The sequence below is a fragment of the Seriola dumerili genome, unplaced genomic scaffold (genome assembly GCF_002260705.1).
Source record: "Seriola dumerili isolate Sdu_G_001 unplaced genomic scaffold, Sdu_1.0 BDQW01000468.1, whole genome shotgun sequence".
NCBI lineage: Eukaryota > Metazoa > Chordata > Actinopteri > Carangiformes > Carangidae > Seriola > Seriola dumerili.
In genome coordinates, this window is record NW_019174723.1 from 931202 (window position 1) to 953948 (window position 22747).

Sequence of the window (22747 nt, forward strand, 5' to 3'; positions counted from 1 at the left end):
CTGAAATGTGGGTAACATTAGCACACACACGAGTTAATTGTAAATAATGCAGTGATTGAAGAATTTACAGACACTCGATACGCCACTGATGATGATGTAAACTTGAATGAAAACTCTCAAGATGGAGCGAATGTATTGTTGAAAGAGTTTTAAATTACAGCAGCAAAAGCTATTTCCTCAGTGCCTGGTCTCAGTATTTGAAACCAAATAAACATTTCCTCAGTTTTGTTTCTAAAGCATCTAAAATGTGGTTTACTGTCTGAAGTGCAGGCTGTGCATTCTTACTGTCTTTGTTGCACAATACTTCCAGCCCGTGGGATCAGATGTAAAAATAGATGAAAAAGCTGTTTTAAATAAAAAATAATCCTTAGCAAAAGATGAGGACAATTCATATTAAATTGAAATATACAAAGCAAAGCAGGATTGACAGATGGAAAGAATTTGAGAGACTGTGCCTTTCAGGATTTACAACAGGAGTATGAGATGAGAGATTAGGAACCACAGACCAAAACAATTACGATTAAGATAACACACACTCAAATTTGCCGGATCAAAGGATAGTGAAATTGCAGGTTTTGTCCCCGGCTGAGGCGTGTTTACACATGATGCAACCATGCACAAGCGCAAATACAAACACATGGAGTGATAGGATAGACACATAATGAGCGTAGGTAAGAGTTTGATCTTTCGGCCGTGAGGGAGAGCTGACAGGTGCTCAAGGATTTCAAAGAGTTTATAAATTAACCTAATAGATCCTCCTGAGCAGCAGTTGAAACATGTCAGTAGTCATGCTCTTTGTTACGAGTCAGAATCTTCTTGCCCAGCTACCTGCAAACAAGACGACTGAGCATCACTTTGAATGATAGAAGAATGAAAAAATAAAAATAAAAATAAAATCGGGGAGGAAAGAGTTCTGCAGGGATGAATCTGGAGCAACACTTGGGAGCGCTATCAGAGATGATGCAGAGGCAGCATTGACTCAAGGTCTTAAGCAATCACACAGGATAAAGAATGAGGCTTCATTGCTATGCAAGTCAGCATACCAGTCAATGATGAAATGCCCAGTCAGTCTGAGTGGTGGAGACTCAGTAAAGTAATTATGACCACTCAAATATAAGAACTCTACTGTCCTGTCAGCATGTGAAGATTATCAGGCTCTGTTATCAGTAAACATGTTTTTTTTTTTTTTACAGACTTGTCAGTATTGATGCACATGTTGGCAGATGTGCAGAAATAATTATGAATATAGTGTTTTATTCACAGCATTTGTATCACTCTTATTTTTCATAGGCTGACACTAGATATGAAATCAATGCTAGTATCAGCCTCAAAACACCAATTAGCACAATGATTACCTCTTTCTTTCTTTCTTTCTTTCTTTCTTTCTTTCTTTCTTTCTTTCTTTCTTTCTTTCTTTCTTTCTTTCTTTCTTCCTGCAATCATAAATCATCATCCCTTTTTTCTGTCACAGCAGTTTGAGTACACAACGGCAAGACAATTCAGTTTGTGTTGGATTATTTCCCGGGTGATAACCATCCTCTACAAGTAAACTTGAGAGAGATACATCTGCACAGATCTGTGCCGAAGATGTTTTATCTCATGCAAGCTCTTGGAACTGTCACACCTGGAAGATTTAAAGCTTGCACTAATCAGAGCAACTTCTGCACAGATCTGAGTGTGCGGATTCTTCTCTCTCTCAAGTGTGCTGGTCTTTAAGCTCCAGCTCTTCCACTAAGCATGAGTGAGCGCTATTTCCCCTTGATTTTTGAACAATCCCTGTACTTATACCATCCCATGCATCAGCACAGTTTGATTTAACAAATGAACGCCTCATCAACAGTAACACAGACAGACTGTTTCTGTCAAAGCGAACTCATTCTCTGTGTCTGAGTGTGTTTATGTAACCAGAGAAACAAAACCTACACCACCCTCAGCCATGTGAGTGTGAAAGTGAGACACAAAGAGCTGGGGAAAGTTTAACCGGCTGAACTGCGCCTTTGGTCCGCAGTGACAGATTGAGTATTTTGAGACTGGCTGAACTGTGACACCACTGTTATCATTTCTCTGAGCCTGACCGAATAACTCTGTTCAGCTGTGATTAACTGGGCGCCTGTGAGACCGTGACATTGACCTCCAGATGATGATGATGATGATGATGATGATGATGATGCATGTGGTAAACCGTATATCGCCTGTTGACCTGGCTTATGCAGCCCATTATTTCATTTTTGATCCACATTTGCATCCTGCCCTGACCCATTTGCCCAAGTGTGCTGTCGCCGTGGAAACATTTTTGACTGTATAATTTACCGAGGAGAAGGTTTTAATTTATCCATATGCAGTTTACTGCTGTCGTCAGCATGACAAGTAATTCCTGCTGCATGTCATCAAAATTTTCATGTGATACCACTGAAACTAGGGCTGTCACTCATAACCATTAAATGTCTGTAGTCAGAGGAGATAAGCAGCCATTTAAAGGCTGACAGGCATGTCAGGGTGTGCAAGTGCAAGGGCAGCGCAACCACGTGCACGAGCTTATGAGCAGTGACAATTACAAGTGAAAGTGTCTGCATGGTTGTCGGAGACTGGCAGCCGGTGGCATAGCTCAATCTTTGACTTGCGTTTAAATCTGACCTCTGCATATAATGAAGCAACGACTATTTCTAAAAAAAATCCCAGTGACAACTAATGTTTATTAAAAATCAAATTAAAGTCAGACTAATCTTAATTTTTCTCGTCCATATTATCTGACGTGTTTCCTTCCATCAAATGCAGAAATAGTGTTGTCATTGGTATTTCTGATTTTATCTTGAAGCAGTCTCCAGTGCATCATCTTTGTGATGTTACACTCACAATCAAACATCAGTGTTTGTGCCTTTGACGTTATGAATCATAAAACATGCGCGTTTCTGAATGTAGTGTCGCATTGTATCTTGAATGCATGGGTTGATCTGCCTGCCCTGTCCCTTGTAACCAGCCATGACAGCGTTGCTGGTATTGTTTTCACTGTGTGTGTGTGTGTGTGTGTGTGTGTGTGTGTGTGTGTGTGTGTGTGTGTGTGTGTGTGTCATCATGCCAAAATGTGTTCCTGGAGACACCTACTGTAGCGGGAAGTACCACAGAGGCAGTTTTGAGCAGGACACTTTGGCAGGAGTTCATCTGTCTGTCTGTGGACAGATTTTCTCACTGTGATAGTGTGAAAACTGCAAGGTACCTGTGTGGGCCAACCTGCGAGTACTCATGTAATAATGTTGTTGCAAGATGGTCTCTAGTTCATTTACTTCACTACTTTCATTTGTTAATTTCAATGCAATATTGGATTTTTTTATTAATTATTTATACTCTTACAAATTAAAAACATCTTAGCAAATGAATGTTATAAGAAAAACTTTCCAGCTACCTATTGCAACATTATGATGTTGCAGTGACCTTTAATAGTGTTGACTTGTTTACTGATCTCTGTATTTGCATCATGAAGCTTACTTTTGACTAACTCTTCAAAAAAAAATCACTATTAATCAATTATTCATTTAGTCCATAAAATGCCAAAAAAATTGAAAAATACTCTTTCACTTTCCCAGAGTCTAAACTGACATCCTCAGATTGCTTGTTTTGTCCAGTCAATAGCCCAAAACCCAAAGACATTTCATTTACTTTTCAAATGTTTTGCATTTTTGCTTGAAAAATGACAATTAACAAAATAGTTGTCAATTCATTTTCTTTCAATTGACTAATCAACTAAACACATTACCAATCCAAATTATTTGTGTGCAAAATATTTGTATCATTAGTATTTTATTAAGCTTGTGGTTCACTGCATTGTGTAGCATTTAAAAGGCAAACCTTAACATATACAACACACAGTGTGCTTGTGTGGCGCATCCCCTGAGGGCCTTGTGAGACCTTTTGCGAGGTTGAAGTGGTGTCTGTTCACCCTTGCTGTGTCTAACTGCCTCCTCCTCTCAGAGTGACTGACAGTGACAGTGGAAGTGAATGTCATCACGGTACAATATTTACACCATGTTTTAGCTGCATGACAAAGAGTGGCCAGAGGCTACCCTTTCAAACATTGCAGGGCACGCTGTGACACATCTTATGTAATGACTGTGGAGAATGATCACGTGAGACAATGTGCACCTAACGTGATGTGTTTAGGAGGCAGAGCAATGCAGTACAACAATGTGACCATTAATCAGGAATGATGAAGTCACCTGAAGACTGAACAGGTGTTTAAATGTTGACATGATTTTTGTGCTTAATTGTTTCAGCCTGTTAAAAGTTCACTCACACTTTTGTTGTTTGCTTTTCTTGTACACCATCCTTTGACATGTAGCTTTGACATGTAGCAAATTTGACAATTTCCTAAAATTAAACAACTTACAATATCAACTTTAAATTAAAGAGGAGGATTAAAATCTATATGTAATTGCAGATATTTTAGCCAGTGTGATAGGAGCAATGAAAAGGAAGACAGGAAGATTCAATCGTTGGACAGGGGTGACAAAGATGTGGTATCAGAGATGGGAGATTCTTATGCATCTGATTGGTACAGAAACAATTTATCATGCAGGGTCTAATGCAAACAACACAAACATTGGTCATTCGATGTGGGCTTAATCTTAACTGGATTACTTTTCATATGGGATGCTCATCAGAATTCTTTCTATAAGATGCTATAAAGTATCCCTGATGTTAATCTGGTTTAAAAATGTTGTTTCTTTCATTGTCTCTGAGTCTCTGATCTCCACGCCTGTGGGAAGGACAACAGCCACAAAGAATGCAAAATAAATAAATAAGTACAATTCTGCCACCCTAGTAAGTCCTGTCATCATCACTCCAGCACGACTGCTTCCTCTTCATGGCACAAACATATTACATAACCACAGTCTGATTGAGTATGGGAAAGCAAATATTTCCATGTCAGTGGTGGGTCATATGTTTTCATATGTTATTTGCCTTTGACTCTAATCTTCAGTTGAAGGTCATTCACCATGTTAAATCATATTTTATGCAAAAGAAAGACATTATAATTGGTCATTGTCAAAATATATAGGTTTTCTGTTGGGAGGCAAGAGTGCGAACACACAGACAAATGAATTGTCACTCACATACACTTCTGTGCAGGCAACAACAATAGGCACTTCATGCATGCATGCCCAGAAAAACAATATGTGGCAAGCAGCCGGAGAGAAAGTCGACAGTCTGTCTTGAATACAATCAGCATTTTGACAACTTCAACTTTGACTAAAAGATAAAGGAAAGCAGTCTTTTTTTTTTTTTACAGAGACAGATCATCAGTGATCTTGTCACTAATCCTGCCGGATATCCCACAAGTTGGCTGTGATGTCTGTGCCTTCATCTCATCAGCCTTAACAGCCCGCACAATCCGTTTTCACTTCCTTGAGACAGTATTTGAACCTTGACTGAATGTCCTTCAGTGAATACCGTTTTAACACGACCACGTTTTATCATTTCAGAGGGAGAATTGTAAGATAACCACTGCAAGTCAGAATAAACTACCAAACCTTTGCATAGAAAGTGAAATGACAGAATCTATTTTTTTTCAGTCATGTCAGCTTCTTTGTCTGATTACCCATAGCTAGCAACCATCGAAAACAACATCACTAAAACGTGGAAGATCAAACACCTGCTTCATCATCAATGATCCCCCTGTTTGTTATTGTCTAATTTCTTTCCCTCTGCTGTGCTGCTTACCTTCCAGAAAGGAATGGCTTGTCCTCAGTCAAACACATGGAGGCCAGGTGGAGAGCAGGACACAGAGGAGAGGAGCTCGGCCAGTCACCGAGAGAGGGGACAGAGACGGGGGAGAGACAGAGAGAGAGAGAGAGAGAGAGAGAGAGAGCGAGAGAGAGAGGGGGGAGCACTGGACCTGCTTCTGGCTCACACTGAAGAGTACAGTTCAGGTATCCTCCTCCTCATCAGTGACACACACACACACACACACACACACACACACTCTTACACACGTCCGGTCAGGTGGACACAGTCTCGCTCTCTCACACAGCATATGCACTCGTCATAATTGTGGAGATGCACTGAGCCACACTGATGTAGAACGAAAAGCCCACAGTGACGGCAGGCCAGCCAGAGAGAAAGAGAGAGAGAGCGAGGGGGGAGAGAGAGAGGGAGAGGGATCAGTATAATACTCTGAGTGTCACTGATGACTCAAAGTACCGCTCCCCACCCCATTTCCTCTATTCGTCCTAACTCGCTACGTTCCTGCTGTACTTATCCCCTACACTTTGATTTGTTTCTACACTTTGCGTTATTCATTCACATTCACATCATCTATGTGAATCATGCATGTAAGGTGGGTTTCCACAGTTTACTCATACACAGCCGCTCATTTCTGCACCTATGAGCAACAGTGCATGTGTATATTTTGTACTTGCTGTGTGTGCATATACAGATCACTTGATCAGTGACTGTAAAGGTGGTAGTCAGAACCTGAAGGAGGGAAAACTGGCTGTTGGTTTATGGATGCAGTAATGTCAAGGTGAATTTTGATCCTATTTAACATCTGAAGAATATTTCTCTTTGAATACAAAGTAGAATATGATTTTAATGGGGGTATTAATATTGCAGGATGTGCCTCTGAAGTGGTAATTTAAGATAAAACTCAAAGTGAGAAAAATCATGATTGCAGTTTCTTATCGTGTCAATAGGATATTACACTGCTTATGCCCATCATTCATTATGGTCCTAGTTCACGATGAAGAAACGAAGAAACAGTTGATGATTGTCCTGAGTGAATGCTACTGTTAGGAGGTAATGAGAATTACAAAATGTTTGATGCATAATTTGTGACTGGAGTGAGATTTGTTAAGTGATGCTACTTAGTTCACCGGTGCAAAATGAATGCGAAAGCCACTTCAGAAAAAAAAGGTGTCATCCTCTGTCACACAGTAAATGCAGTCCTGAGAGGGAGCATTTGAACTGCACCTGAAGCGCTGTGTCATCCTACTTCTTCATACCCACCCATGCAGTTTGCTCTCAGCAGTGCTGCTCTCTGACTGACAGTCATGGAAAGCTGCTTAAGGGAGCATGGGCTCACTCGCTGGGGCTCGCGCCAGGGGCTGCAGGGCTGCCAGAAAGCTGTAAAGAGCAGCACTGTCATATTAATACCTCGGCGCAGGGTCCTGGTCCTTCTCAGCCCTCTTGCTCTGACACATTTATGAACTTAGTGTCACAGCCTGTGGTCCGCTTGTAGGATGAAGTCCCTTCAGTGGCTTATTAGAGATGACAGTAGGCAGGAAATGATCAGAATGAGGGCAAATTATGAGAGATCATTTGAACATGAGAATAGTCGCTTTCCATCAGATCATAAAGACATGGCAGATGTCTATAAGTTGGTCGCTCTACCATTTTTGTCCAGGCTGAAATGTCTCAGCTATTGGCCATGACATTCAAGGCCCCGATGTTCAAGGTCCAGAGATGAATCCGACTGACTTTGCTGATCCTAGTGGCTTTTCCTCCAGCTGCAGCAGGTCAACGTTGTGTGTTACTTATAAACAAGGTGCCCGTGTATCTCAATGGCTTTGATGATCCCCCGACTTCTCCTAGGTTGACTTTTGTGGTTTTGAGTAAAATTTCTCAACAACTACTGGGGTGATTGCCATGACATTTTGTACAAACATTCATGTGCCCCATCAGGATTTGTATTGTAATAACTTTGGTCATCCTTTGACTTTTCAGATATTCCCATCATCCGGTTTTATACGACAATATAAAAACACTGACCATGTGAGAGGGGTTGCTTGTAGTGATGAACCTGCAGAGAATTATAGTGATTTTCAGCTCATTGTTTAACTGTCCGACCACACAACTTTATTGTTTTGGTTCACAGCTGTTTTCAGTGAAAAAGCTCTGAAAACTCACTGTACACTCCCTGGTCAGAACCACACAGCAGACAGACGCAGTTAGCGGCTAGCAGGTGAACATAGTGGCTAATTGCCATGAATTGCTTTTCTTGTAGCAGTTGGTGGAGAAACAAGAGTGAATATTGGACACAAACAATTCTAAATGCATCTTTGGTCACATCTTGTTTGTATTTATGCTGTTTTTTTAACATCATTCCATCAACTCACTGAATTCGATGTATTTTTCATTATTATCATGGTTATTAGTACTGTAAAAATGATCCTGGACCTAACCCATGCAGTCAATATCTGTTAATTACTTTTACACTTTGATTCTTGCTGGATACTGAGCTGAAACAGTCATCCAACCCTGTGTTAGTTTAACAGTGGCAGTCGACTGAGAGCAGAGGCCATCCCTCAACGTTTGAGAGGCTGGATTACAAAGCTGTAGGCTGTAGAATTAATCTGATGAGCTTCTGCAATATGACTAATTGGCGCTGCTGGAAATTTTTGTCTGCCTCTTGCCAGTGAATAATTTGAATGTGAATGTAGAATAATGAACATCTTTTCAGAAGACCCCTTTTCTCAGTTTTTTTTTTTTTTAATTTTATGTAGCCCATCACTCTAACTGTCAATCCAATTAGTGAATAACTACCTTCTGCCCAAAGACAAAGGAGAACAACAGAAAATGAGAAGAGCACATTTGAGGTATTGGTGAAATAAATGTCAAATCTTGTTGGTTTCATATCGGAAATATCTGAAACAATGTGTATCCAGTACGTGGTCAGCTGGGTCAAAAAGATCCTCTGTTGATAATTAAATCAACTTTAGTTAACTTAATTATGTTTTTTAAATATAAAACAGTGTCACATCACAAAAAAATGAAATAATGTTCGATTCACCCGAAACTATTAAAGGACCACTTTTCCTTTCTTACAAGTTAGGATTGGTCAGTTTTGAAAAAAAAAAAAAAAAAAAGTTTCATACACATTTATATATTAACTTTGTCATTAGCATAAGATTGATTAGATTTTCAGTCATTCCTCTGTTTCATGATGAGTATTAAATGATCATTTTACACTCCTTCCTGTCTGGGTGGCCTCAGAGAGAGAAAGCTGAGGCCACGATGTCCCGGTCACAGCACTTTGAGTCAGAGGGGTACGTTTAATGCATTCTGTGAGGTTTTTATCTCGGGCTGCAAACCACTCACATGGTTGATTTATTAAACAGCCACACACTCACAGATAAAAGTAAGAATAAAAAAAATAATAATAATTTGAAACCTGGTGTAATTATTACCTGGTTAAACATTGTCATCATTGAAGTGAGTGAACAACAATGTTCTATGTGAAGGTGTGTAACTATTTATTAAATGATTTAAACAAAAATCAATATGGCAGACTAAAGCATTGTGGACTTTAGTTGCAACCCTTGGAGGCTGACAGAATCATAAAAGCATGAACAATTTGAAACTATATCATTCAGAGCGTCTATCCAGTGACCCAGCCGTTCAGTTTGTCCTCCAGCTGTGAAAATAAGTTTCATACTAGTCATTGTTATTGCTTCTCTTTTTTTGTTAGAAAACAATTGAGTTTCATGAGTTTTTAAGGAGGAAAGAAGAGAGTGGCAAATTTGATTTAACTAAGAACATGTGAGGGATGACATCACTACCGGTGTCGCAGTGAAAAGGACTAGGGAGGACCAGGATCATGGAGACTATTAAGTGAATAGTTTTGTTGCTGCTTATTTTAAGGGAACTGAAACTGAACTGGATGATGTTGGGACTGATAAGGCTATCAAAGGTTCAGTTACGAAAATGAGTCTTGTCATTTGGGCCAGTATGGCAGCATATTGCGCTGCAGCCAATGATACTTTTCTTTATCATAGTTTGACATTTTGGTAAATGCCCTTGTTAGATTTCTAGCTTAGAGGTAGATAAGAAGATCAATACCACTCTCATGTCTGTCTATTGACTTGGGAGCTGTAGGCAGGAGTTTATTAGCTTAGCTTCTGCATTGTTCACGTCATGTGGGGTGGAAGTTAATGATTGGAAAGATTACCATGTTTACAACTTGCGGGTGTTCATGTCATCAGTCAACTCAAGATGGCAGATGGCTTTTCATCTTTTGCTATTGCTTCTCACCCATTACAGGAGATTCTAGTTGTCTTAATAAATAAACAAAGTACAAAGACATTTTTGCTACATTTCTTCAAAGGTCGTACTGTCTACCATGCAAATTGTTTGCTCGAAAACACAATGTCGACATGTAACAGGCATGTAATTTAAACAATTTAAAGTGTAATAACACAGAGTGATTAAATGGATTAAAAATAGTGCTTATTTCAATATTGCACTATATCAAATTAAATTGAATAGATACATTTCAAATTGTTTTGCCTTAAACAGTTGGCTTTGGTAGCAGTTGTTTATTTTCTAGCTCCAGAACTTTCAGAAATCTTTGATTTTCACAGTTACAACTTGATTTGAACGCTATTTACAAGAGGGAAAGTGTAATTACTTTAACTTTGATGCAAACATGACATTAGCATCAAAACTAGGTAGGGGGAGATGACTAGCTACCTGGACCAGCACCTCTAAAGCTCACTAACTAACATGTTCTGTCTTTTGAGATTGATCTGTAAACAAACCAAAATGTAACGACAAGTTTTTGTTTTATGGGATGTTGTGGGCTTTGCCTTTATGCTACGTTAAGATAATCTATCCTCTAGCTTCATATTCAATGAACATCTTCTCATCTAACTCTCGGGGTAAAAAGAAACTAACAAAAAAAACCCCTGCTAAACATTGTTTTATGAAGCGGAAACCTGGGTTACTTTAGTTGAGAGACCCTGTTATCTTTTTATCATGATCCCCAAAAATTATATGAACATTAAAACTATCATTAATTCATTCATTACACATTCTGCTTATCCTTTTAGGGTCGGGGGGCGCTGGAGCCAATCCCAACTGACATTGGGCGAGGGTGGGGTCCAACCTTGTAAAAGTATCGGTTAAAGCTAAAAATGATGTGAATAGTTAATGTGTGAATAACACTGATGAAAGAAATAAAAACCTTAATTCACAATGTTTTTAAAACATAAGAGGCTGTGAAAGGAAATGGGTGTTTGTTGGTATACAGTACATCTGCATGTGACCCTTGTGTACTTCATGCTCCTAACATCCATCCAGTGTTCATAAGATAAATAATTAAGTCCTGAGATTTATATGGAAGACCTTTCTCCACTTTCTACTCATAAAATCTTCATGTTCATGGAGGGTCTTTGCTACATAGGCATGAATTAATTTCCCTTCTGCTAATGTTGTTTGTCTTAATAATCTTCCACTTTGGGGACTGAGCCAAATTGTACTTTAGGCACTTAACTCTGGCAGAAATCCATCTTCTGTGAGTGTTACAGGCTAGACATAGAGAAGTGTTGAGATAAGGACTCAGTATTTCATCTTCTTGACACAACAAAAGCTGGGAGATTGAAGATGTAGTCTCCCTTCATCTGTTATATTTTCTCATTTATGACATTCATGTTTCTAGATTTCACAATGCTTTGTAAACATGAATACAACTTTCCACCAACAACTTGTTCAGTGTAGAGAACAAAAGCCACTACAGCGTTACATGTTACTGTTTCTTGAAAAATGTCAAATGCTGGCGCTTATTATGAAGAAGCTCTAAGTCCTCGATTCAAGGTGACCCTGTACTGAGCTCATGTATGCCAGCTATAATAAAAACTTTCCGTTCTCTGACCATCACTATAATGAGGACAAAAACTCTCCTTTCACCTTAAGCTTCTATAGAGGACATTATATAGGATGATTCACATTTTAGACCACTGCAGCCCCATGTTTACGCAAATATCCTCTGTCCTCTGTCTTAGTGCCAGCTTTGCCTTTTGTGATTTGGGCGCACGCCTTGGCCAGTGACAGTCTGCGAGGTTTGCAGGAGCATAACTCAGAATCGGATCCATGAGTGAGCCGTGAAGAGACTATTAGTCAGAGGAGACAAATTCACCAGAGCCCCTGACTGCCCTTTCTGTCCAAATGTCTACTTGGAAACAAACAAGATTAATGTGTTGTTGTCTGGGTTTGTGTGAGTTGTGAACTTAGAGGAGGCATGTAAGGAATACAGAAAAGAAATTTAAACAAAAATCTGGACCATGACAGAGATGCCGGCCTCATTACCCAGGTTTATACTGAATCTGTGGCTTGAAATCACTCCGTCCGTCACTTAGCACTTCCAACCAAAATTTGATGTTTATCTTTTCTGTCTGACCTTTTTTCCTCCTTGGCATTTCCCTAGTTATTATTCACCACGTGTATCAGGCTTAAACATTTTCACACAGCAGTGAGCTCATCTCCCACATAGGTGTCATTTTAATGCTTGTTTGTCCGATAGGGGTAGAGGAACTAACAGAGGAGGGGAGGCAAGGTCACTTATTGCCCTATTCTAACATCCATTAAGAAATATGCTCAGAAAGCTGGGCTGGTAGATTTGTAGCCTAGAGAGAGAATGAGAGGTAGGCTGCTGTGCTGAAGTGCTCCATGGTTATTTGTCTGTATCACCTTGGCAGTGATGCCAAGTTGTAATTTTCTTCTGGCAGGAAAGGGCTGTCCCCATGAAGTAAATTTTTGGAAGCAAAATTTAAACTCTGCATGAACATAGCTTCATTCAAGTCAGGCCTCCCTAGTCCCCAGCAGTCAGCAGCATTAATAATTCTCTGTTGCCCTCTTGTGGTTTCCCCACTTTTCTGCATCAACACGTTTCACCTCCAAAGTAATACATGACTAGTTTCTGATGTTCTCGATGTTGTTGTTTAGAGATTCAATTCAGACACCAGAAGAGTCCTTAATGGTCAGATACATATATATTGTGTGAAATGTCGGTTAACCAAGAAAGCATGAGCGGTAAAGACAGTAAAAGTTTATTGGATTATCATTACTGAAAAACCTTCAAAAGAAACTGTTTGTAGCTTGAAATGGTAACATTTTATGCAGGATTATATTTTGTATAAAAGCAAATGCTCAAGAAGTGAAACCATAAAAAAACATAATATCTTTGATACTTCTAGTCTAGACATAAGAAAAATCAATATAAAAACTTAAACATGTAAACATTTTTAAACATCTGTTCCAATGAGAATTTTTAGGAAAACAGTAAAGTAAGACAGGTGCATTTTGCTGTTGTTTTCCTTAATCACTGTGGCTCTAAATAATGGTCCATTGAAAGAAACAGTTCATCTTAGCACCTTCATGATACAATTTCACATGTCTGTGTCATGAGTTCAGTTGGAATTAGCTGCCATTTTTGTTTTAATTGCATACTGTAAGCTAACTAAAACCATACATAGTTCAGTGCAGGTTCAAAACCTTTGTATTTTGCAATTCAAATAATAAGATTTTTCATTCAAAATTGTCCATATAAACTGAACTAATTCAAAATGAAGGTGTCCCCTCGTTTTGGCTCTGCCTCCGGCTCTAAACTTTGTTGTGTTGGGTCCACCTTGGAGGTGCAGTTTCTGAGTTCGCCTCTCAGCTCAAACAACTGCTGAGCATGGCTGGAGAGAGTCCCATTTACTTGCAGGAGAAGCCCATTTGATTGTCTCTCTAGCTCCTCCCTGATTCTCTCCAGATCCTCTGCCAAGTAATTCAGGCCCTTGCACTGATCCTCCACACTGGCAACACGTCCACCAACCTCAGTTACCTCTTTCTGGACCCCCATGGCAGTACTCCGGCAGCCCCGGACCTCCTCTGCTAGCCGCCTCTTCATCTCATGCAGCTCACTTTTAAGTCGGGTGAGTCTGCGCTCACCTGCCCCAAGCATGGAAGCCTGATGTCCAACTAGCTGGACCACACCCTTTATCTGCTTGGCTAGACGAACCTCTCTCTCATGCCAGGAGCTGTTGGCTTTATCCACCTGGTGGACGATTGTTCCAAGGGAATCCTGGAGGCCTCTCAGGGTGCGGTTGACTGAGCGGACATTAAACTTGAGGATTGTGAGCTCTCCCTGGATGGGAGTATCTCCTTCTGCTTGTTCCTGCTGGTCCCTGAGGGTCAGACGCCTCAGGATATTCTGCAGTGTAACATTCAGGGTATTCAAACGGTCATCTTGTATGTCCAATACCTCCTTCACATTCTGCTCCTCTGCCAGGTTAGTATTTGGTGCAGCAGAGTCTCCCTGGATGGCAGATGGGTTTTGAGTTGAGGAACAGGAAGAAGAGCAGAGAATCTCAAGGCTGCTCAGGTGTTTCTTCACTCTGTCCACATCCACCTCTAGTCTTCCCCGGAGGGACTCCAGTTCTGTCTCCAGAGTAGGAACAGCATGACCCTCCAACAGTGCTGGGGCAGTGGCATTGCCCAGCTCTTCCAAAGCCATCAGTAAACGGCCCTCCAGAACCCTCAGCTTACCTTCCATTCTGGCCTCCAGGTCCTGTCCTGTCTCAGCTCCGTCTGTGACACCCCTCTTCTTTCCGAAGTCATCACTTTTAATCTGCCCTGTCAGGTTGAGCTTGGCCTCAACATACCCTAGACGTCCCTCCAGCATTCCCTCGATGTGGTCCTTGTGTCCACCCAGCTCCACTCTCAGGTGCCCCTGGGACTGGTTGAGGCCTGCCACTGATGTTTCCAGCAGCTGCACCCTTTCAACCAGTCCACTCACCCTGCCACAGCAGTTTTCTGTAGCCTTTAAACCATGGATCTGTGCCTGGAGGTTTCTCAGCTCTGTTCTCAAGTCTGTGGTACTTTCAACCAGAGCATCTTCCATCTGCTCTTGCCTCTCACCTTGCTCCCTCTGGCACTGACGATGCACATCTCCAGCTTTCTCCTCGCATCGGCCTTCTGCAGTCTCAACACGCTTCTCAAGCCCACCAAGAATTTCTGTCCTGGCTGCATTCAGCTTGGCATCCATCAGCTTCTCTGTAGCTCTCTGGGCATTTCCCCCAAGATTGTCAGTGGAGTCTGATTCCACTCCAGCTCTATTTGACATCTTCTTCAGTTCTCCATCATGTCCCATCACTGTTGCTTTGAGTTCCTGCAGCTCTACTGTCTTGGCTTGCAGTTCTGTCCTGAGCTCCTCTACCCTTCCATTCAGTTCTGTAAGACCTGGAAACACGTGTGTGCCATCTAGACCCTCTGTCTCAGGATGTCCCCCAGGAATCTCTCCAAACCCTACACTGGATGGACTAGAGGCTACAGCTGGAGCAGGAACAGGACCAGGGGCAGCAGAGAGCAGAGCTGACAGCATCCTGTTGGCATCCTCTCTCAGAGAGGCTCGTAGACTATCCTCCAGTCCATTCACAGTTCCCCTCAGGGTCTCCAGACCCTGGTTTAGACGTCGCACATCCTCCTCCATTCGATATATTCGCTCCTCCGTTTCACTGTTTAGAGCCTGGCCTAAGAAGAGAAAGAAAGTTGTTAACATTGGAACAAACATATTACGCAAAGGTGCTTTGGTGTGAATGCAGTTTGAATTTCTTTCAGAGCCCATTATGATTCTATTATTAGAAAAAAAGTATGAGGGTGCCCTGTTTTGTCACTTGTCCACTAAATAGTCAGATCCAGTTAGCATTGGAAAGTAGTTTGAAATAAGGACGCACCTGTGGTCTCACCCTCATGCTGTTCACCACCAGAGGAAGGAGGAGGGATTTCCTCTGGTACATGTTCCTCAGGTCCTTGGCTATGCTCATGTTCATGCTCATGTTCTTGGTCATGCTCTGTGTGATGTGGCTCCTGGTGGTCTGGCATTGGCTCTGGCATTGGCTCTGGTTCAGGCGGATAGGGCTCGAAGGAGGAGTCTGGGTAGGAGGAGGAACTCGGAGGCCCAAAGTGACGCATTGGGTAAGAGTTAAAACTGCTAGTGGGCGGCCCTTTGGGTTGACTCCATGGGTTGACTTTCACAGCACTGTTAATAGGTGGGCCCTTAAACATGGGAGCCTTGAACATGGGACCTTTGTACTGTGGGCTCTTGAACTGTGGCCCCTTAAACTGTGGGCCTTTCATTGGTGGACCCTTGAATGGTGGCGTCATTTTCATGGGGTGTTGGTATACTGGAGGACCCTCCATACAGCCATAACCAGAGTACCCTGGGCAACAACGCCACTCCAGCTCCGTGACGGTTTTATGTGCCACCTTGTACAATGGTTTGTACATCAGGCGATACCTGAGTGGAACAACCAATTATTAGTCAGAAACATACACTTGACTCCAATATTTTGTAAGTGACATGAGTCCCAGTTTCCTCAGATCAAGAGATAAATCTTAACATAACATAATAAGAGTTGTTTACTCACATCAGAGTTGGACATTTTTGACCCCAGGAACACTTGTTGTACTCAGCCTTTACATAGGGGGCTGCCCCATCCTGCACGGTGAAGGAAACTGTCTTTTCAGTGACATAAGCACAGTGGTTCCTTCAAGAGAGGAGATAAAAGATGACAGAAGTGTGGCACATAAATATAATGTCTAGTTGGCTGAATGCCGTACAATGTAAATTAATATCTTAAATGATGTACTTGATCTGTCGGAGCACAAGATGAGGACCGAGAGAGAGACAGAACTTACTTGTGTCTGCTGGTGGGTTTCCCTTGGTCATGGTGTTGACTGTGCCCAGCTTTATACTGGTTAAACTGGAATGGTCTGTAGAACTTGGTTTCGACCATTGACAAAAATAGAGTCAGGAAGACAAAAGGACTCACAGCCATCACAGGATGCATCCTTGAATATCCACGTGTTATATAAAAAGCTCAGTGAAAGGAGTCTTCAAGCTAATCTCACTGAAGAAAAAAAGTATTCTTCCATTCAAGGGCAAGCAATAAGCTTAATATTCCACTCCATCCACTTGATATGGGAATTATTGAATTGCCAGGCTTCTGACAAAAAAAGATAAATCAACATGCAGAAACTCAGAAAAAGGCAAAAAAATTGACATAAAAAAGATTTCAGTCTCTGCAGTGCAAACTTTGTTAGAAAGCAGAATTCCACCCTGTGAATGTTGAGCCTGATGCTGACTGTGGGTGTGTTGGACTCTGTTAGACTGACAGCACTCCACTGTGGGTTTGGTGGACTACAGACACCACTAATAGGGCCCCACTGGCACCATCTGCATATCTCCTCCCACTCAACCTCCTCAAAGTAACACCAGGTTGACATTAGAGTAGAGAGGACAGCCCTCACTTTCACAGTTAGCAGTTATTGCTGTAGTATCTCGACGTTCTCAACTTTATAGAAAATACGGTTTTTATGATACATCTAGTTTGAAGGCTGTCTCTACCAATCAGGGCCAAGGCTGAACTATTTTCCCATGGTGACATCACGGCAAACCAGAGGGGAAATAGTGCATCACCTCCAGAGTGTACAAGACCAGGCCTTATCCCAAAATAGCATCTTTTGGTTGTTTTTTTCTTAAACATTTTAGTGTAATGGTGGAAATAAATAATAATCCAAGATGACAAGTGGACATAGCTGATGTTTATTTATCCTTTACAGAGTAAAGAACACTCACCCTGTATTTTGTATGAAATTTAAATGTATAAAGGGCTTTTTCACAGACGACATTTTGAGATGTCACAGTAGAAAAAGCACTGGTGTGAGTAATAAAAGAAATATATGGCTGAATTCCATTTGCTTTGGTTTCAGGGACCTGACCTGCACATGAATGGTTAACTGTGAAACTAGAATAGGACAGAGCCGTTGTTAATGTTACTACTACTACTATACATCTAGTACATTATCCGTACATTAGCCTTTCAGTCACAAAACCTGGCTCATCCTTCGACCTAATGAAATGAGAAAAGCTGCCAGCAACATCGATGAAAAGCGTTTTTGATGATGCCAGTGCTCCTTAAAAGCCCCGTGTGTGATATCGACATCATCCTCTGTATCCATTTCGAGCTACTGTTCTCCTCAGTTCATACACAGTATCTGTATATATCATTCACTATGAATGTCATACATTCAGTTGTCGTGCATTATTGAATGTCCGTCACAGTTTCCCAGAATCCAAGGTGCAATGGTAGACAAAGTATTACAATATTTATCAATACCACAGTGTAGAAATACTCTGTTACAAATAAAATTCCTGCATTTGAAAATGTATTGAAGTAAAAGTACAGAATCATAAGTATTGTATATTTTAAGTAAAATTTTAAGTAAAAATACCCAACTCTGTCCAACTAACTTATGCAACATTTACCTCCAGAAGAAGAATAAAGTATCATGAAACCAGAGAATGTTTGGTCTTTTGACTTAATGAAGGCCTTAAACAATTAATAAATCATCATAATCCTCTACTATAGTTTCATTTAGCATTAGTATGTGGTGCTGAAGGGGAGTCCACACGCACCTTCTCATGCTGGAATGACTGAGCTGAGTTAATATATTGGTGCTGATATTGTTGAGACATCAGAGGCTTGGCAGTCTCACAGTGAAATCTGTGAAACATCTTGGGCTCTTTTACTTCACACATGCACATTGACACAGTCTAAACCCCGACCTAACAGCAAACCTCCAGGAGCAGGAACAAATAAAAACAAATACGCTGTGTTGAAGGCTGTGACAGTACACACCCAGGCCCCTGAGTCCCTTGGGCCACAAACCAACACATTCATTCACAACACAAGTGGTTGTATAGTTGAAGAAGTTCACCACCATTAGTACAGAAGGAGGCCACTTTCCATTCAAATGCCAGTCAGAAGGAGCCACATTGTCGCTGCATATATTCATCTTAATCGATTTACCTTAACAAATCTCAGCACTCGCTTTTCAAAATGAAATATGGAATGTACAGTCTCAGCTTTTGGAGGACAAACTGAACACTCCTTTGAATAAAATCAAAACCTTCAAATGAAACCATTCAGCAAACATTCACCAAACAGCTTTTTCTTTTGGCCTTTAAAAATGTTGATTGCATTTATTTATCCTTTCTCTCCTGTCTATGCTTCTCTTCTATTGCAAAGTGGAATGCAGGGCATCATTAGAATGAGTATGTCATTCTTTTACAAGGTAAAAACTTAACTTATCATTATTATTATTATTATTATTATTATTATTATTATTATCGCAAGGCGGTCTGTGACTATGTAGACAGGTGGATGAGAAAACGAAATACAGTTTATCTCCATCAGTGGGTGGTTTGAAGGTCTGTGTTGTATGTGTATGTTTCTTTTAACATATACAATGATGGAAAGTAATTTGATACATTTATTGCAATACATTTTTTTTATTTCCATTTCATGATACTTAATACTTCTAGTCCACCACATTTCAGAGCAAAATATTGTACTTTTTTACTATACTTCATTTATCTGACAGCTATAGTTGCTTGTTACTTTTCAGATTAAGATTTTACAAAAAATAAAAACAATTGAAATTATAAAGTACAATACATTGTTAAATATGACACCAGTGGTCCCCAGTCTATTTTGACATGTGACCTCTGACTTGTGACCCCCTGACAAAAAAGTGTAGAAGTAAGTTATTATCAATTCCACCAAAGACACATTTCCTCTCTACACTTCCCAGATGGTTTTATTTAGATATCTGTTTGAGTTGGCAGTATCCAATACATAAACTTGAAGTGCTCTCAGAGAGCCCAGACCTCTGCCAAGGGCAATGTCAAACAAAATACACCAGATTTAAGTTAATTAAATTCATAGTAAATGATCCACATCCCTAAACCATGTTTGGTGCGAATCGGGTGAGTACTTTTTGCATATTCCTGCTGACAAATAAACTGACATGGGTGAAAACATAACCTCCTTGGTGGAGGTAAAAAAAAAACAAAAAAAAAAACATAAAAAACAACAACAACAACAAAACAACAGTATAGAATTGTACTGCATAAGTTTTTTCCTCTATTTCAAGACATGTCAGATTCATATTGTGACCCTTTGGAGGGGCCTGACCCTTAGGTTGGGAACCACTGGACTGAAATACCAAACTGTATATAAAGTACTTAAAAGTAGCTCCACCTCGACCAGCTGCAACAGTAAAATGCTGTTTACACACTGACCATCAGTATAAACAATATAATAATATCATATAACAAAAATCAGTCAGAACAGCCATTTTTCTACAGAGTGAGTGCTTTAACTTTAGATACTTTAAGTACATTTTGCTGATAATGCTACTTTTTCTTCAGTAGGATTTAAATGGAGGACTTAGGAGCACTACCATTGAGCATACAGTATGTATGGACCACCATTAATGCCAGACATTCTTGGAAAAATGTTTTGCTGTGACCATTGTAACGTGACCCGATTTTGAACAAGAGAAACACTGTGTCCATTATTCTGCATGGACCTTTTGATTGACCCTGTTTAGAAGCAGGCCCATTTCCTGTATCCTGTTTGTCCCAGGTCCCACCTCTTTTACCTGGAAACACCCTGTTCAGTTCAGATACACAACAGTGTGTGAGTGCGTGCTATACACTCTCCGTGAGCTCTTTTACCCTTTTGATTTGTAAACAGGCTCTCATTGTACCACGTGAAACATGTCACAGAGCGCACAGCATCCAGGCCCGTACTTTCTGCTCCCATGAAACAAATGAATCTTTATTCTGCGGACCGGTGGCAACTCCACCCAGAGTTTTCCTTGAATGGCATCACACAGTTACAGCTGTTGTAGCTTCCACTCACCTGCCCGTCATAACGCTTACGTCAGACTTAAGCTGTTGGTGGACTTCTCGACATTGCAGCATTATGAACAGGGTGAGGCCTGATTTGCCTGCATGCTCATGAAAAAAGTGAACGCCACATGAGTCTATGAAAGTCTGTGCAACATATGGGGAAATAGATTTTTGCTTATCCCTTCTCTATTTCTTTGTGTCTATTTAGTTTTAACACCAGAGGTCCAAATTCTGAGCTCGCCTGTCAATCTCTGTGTGTGTGTCTTTAGTTTTCAACAAAGCTGGCGCCCTCCTGCACTGTGTAGTTATTATACACAAAATCAGTGGCTGTAACCTGACGGGGAGAAAATGCAGCTTTTCCTTCCTTTTCCTCAGATTAATTTTACAAGAATTTTAAATGTTGGAAATCCAGGTTAAGGTTAAAGTTGTGTCTAATTTGCAGCGCTGTTTGTTTTAGAGTGGCCTATATCTGCTCTTGTATGTTCACAGCCATGTAAAAGAACAAACAGCAGTAATTGGTCGAAACACTTCACAAACCTTAACCTTGTTTCCTGCACTAGTTCACCCAGAATTATTTCATGCAAGAGCTGAATCTAGTTTTAGATATCTTTGAGAGAACATGTTTTTTTTTTTTTCATACATGTGAAAGTGAATTTCACTCTGAACTGTAATCAACTTAAGACTTAAGTCATTAAATAAGACAAATGTTGGCCTGAACAAACCTAATTTGGTGGCCACATGTCATGGCACACTTCACACGTTAGCCAAGAAGTTCAGTATGTTTACTGATGCCAGACTCACGGCAGTGTGTACACATCTGGAGACAGCCAACACACAAAAACAGACACACACACTCACACTCACACTCACACTCACACACTCATGTCTCCATAAAGGCAGACTGCTCTACAGAGACACTTTTTCTCTAAATGAGCATTAGATGCTTTCTCCTTATTTAAGTCATAATTTTTTTTACAGTTGCCTAGAAAAATCTGCCCCTAATTTCCCTTTTTATACACTTTGGATAACAGTCTGTGTGGACTCAGCAGAACTCATTCACAGCTCATATAATCTTTGCATATATGCTCTATCTGATCTAATGTGACAAAGCAGAATTACACAGTAACTAAATTCTCTTTTACATTGCAATGACTAATTGAAATTAAACTACTACTAAATTCAATCCAGTAGCATGTAAACAAAGGGACGGCATCGTGGCGTAATGTCCATCCTGAATGATGTGAATGCTTCAAACAACAAAAAACATTAAATGAATTAGAGTTACAGTAAAATTGATATCTAAATCAATCTATTTGCAGTATACAAATAAACAGATGGATAGGTAGTTAGATGGATAGGTTTATGAATGAATAGGAGATTATTTTGTGTACATAATTTTATTATGAATGCAAAAAATGGCAAAAATATTGACTTTAGTACATGCTGTAAAGTGAAAAGTTGCCATTTTTGTTTTGTAATTGAATATTAATTGGTGGTATGAGAAAATCAAACAGGCTTAAAAAACCAAAATGGCTAATCTTATAATGTTATCATCAGAAATTTTGCATCATTTGCAGTGGCTGTCTTTGACAGTGACAGCATACTGGTATTTGACCAACTGTAAAAACATTGTAAATTTGATATAAAATAATAGCATCACATATTCCTCACCACCAACACACAGTACTATATAACTCACTCCACACAGAATAAGACTGCCCCCTTGTGTTGACAATTGATTTAGATGTGAAACTGCCACCACACTTTCTACCCTGTCTCTGGCAAAAATGGGTCAAATTTTTACTTGGCCGTAGCGTTACAGTATAATATGTTTAATGTATTGTTTGGGGTAAAAATAATAAACTGGACAGGATTTTCTAGTTCACTCTGAAATGACCATAAAAACAATTGATGAAAAGACATCCTTAGTTAAACATTAAAACAAAAGGCAGCTGCTCACTGTAAACCTCAAATGTATACTATTAATATTTGAGGCTCTTTGAAGTTCTCTCCTGTGGAAACTATTAATTTAAGTGAGCCTTTTCATCTTTTAGCACTCTAACCAGGCCAAATGTGTCAATGCTTAAAGTTTAAGAGGAGCTCCAGCGCCCCAGTCTCTGTTTCCTCAGAAACATCTGCAGAAACTTCTCATACCCACCAAGCCAATTAAAGCCACACCAGTCAGCTGGGTTTATGATCCCATGTGGAATCTGTGGTGTAACTGGGATAAACTAC

The 22747-nt window shown here is 40.3% G+C and overlaps 1 protein-coding gene across 1 annotated transcript; it reads right to left on the reverse strand.

Moving 5' to 3' along the window:
* Window positions 1-13321: 13321 nt before the first annotated feature.
* Window positions 13322-16547, reverse strand: LOC111234861 (EMILIN-3-like). Its single transcript, XM_022763058.1, has 4 exons — window positions 16450-16547; window positions 16179-16298; window positions 15486-16048; window positions 13322-15282 (listed from the first exon to the last, which is right to left on the reverse strand). The coding sequence occupies exons 1-4, from the start codon at window positions 16545-16547 to the stop codon at window positions 13322-13324; spliced, it is 2742 nt and encodes a 913-aa protein (XP_022618779.1).
* Between the last annotated feature and the right edge of the window lie 6200 nt (window positions 16548-22747).

Coding starts and splice junctions, on each gene's coding strand:
- LOC111234861 (XM_022763058.1), bottom strand. CDS start 16,547: ATGGTCGAAACCAAGTTCTACAGACCATTCCAGTTTAACCAGTATAAA. Junction 16,299..16,449: donor AAACCCACCAGCAGACACAA/GTAAGTTCTGTC, acceptor CCTCTCTTGAAG/GAACCACTGTGCTTATGTCA. Junction 16,049..16,178: donor CAAAAATGTCCAACTCTGAT/GTGAGTAAACAA, acceptor TGTTCCACTCAG/GTATCGCCTGATGTACAAAC.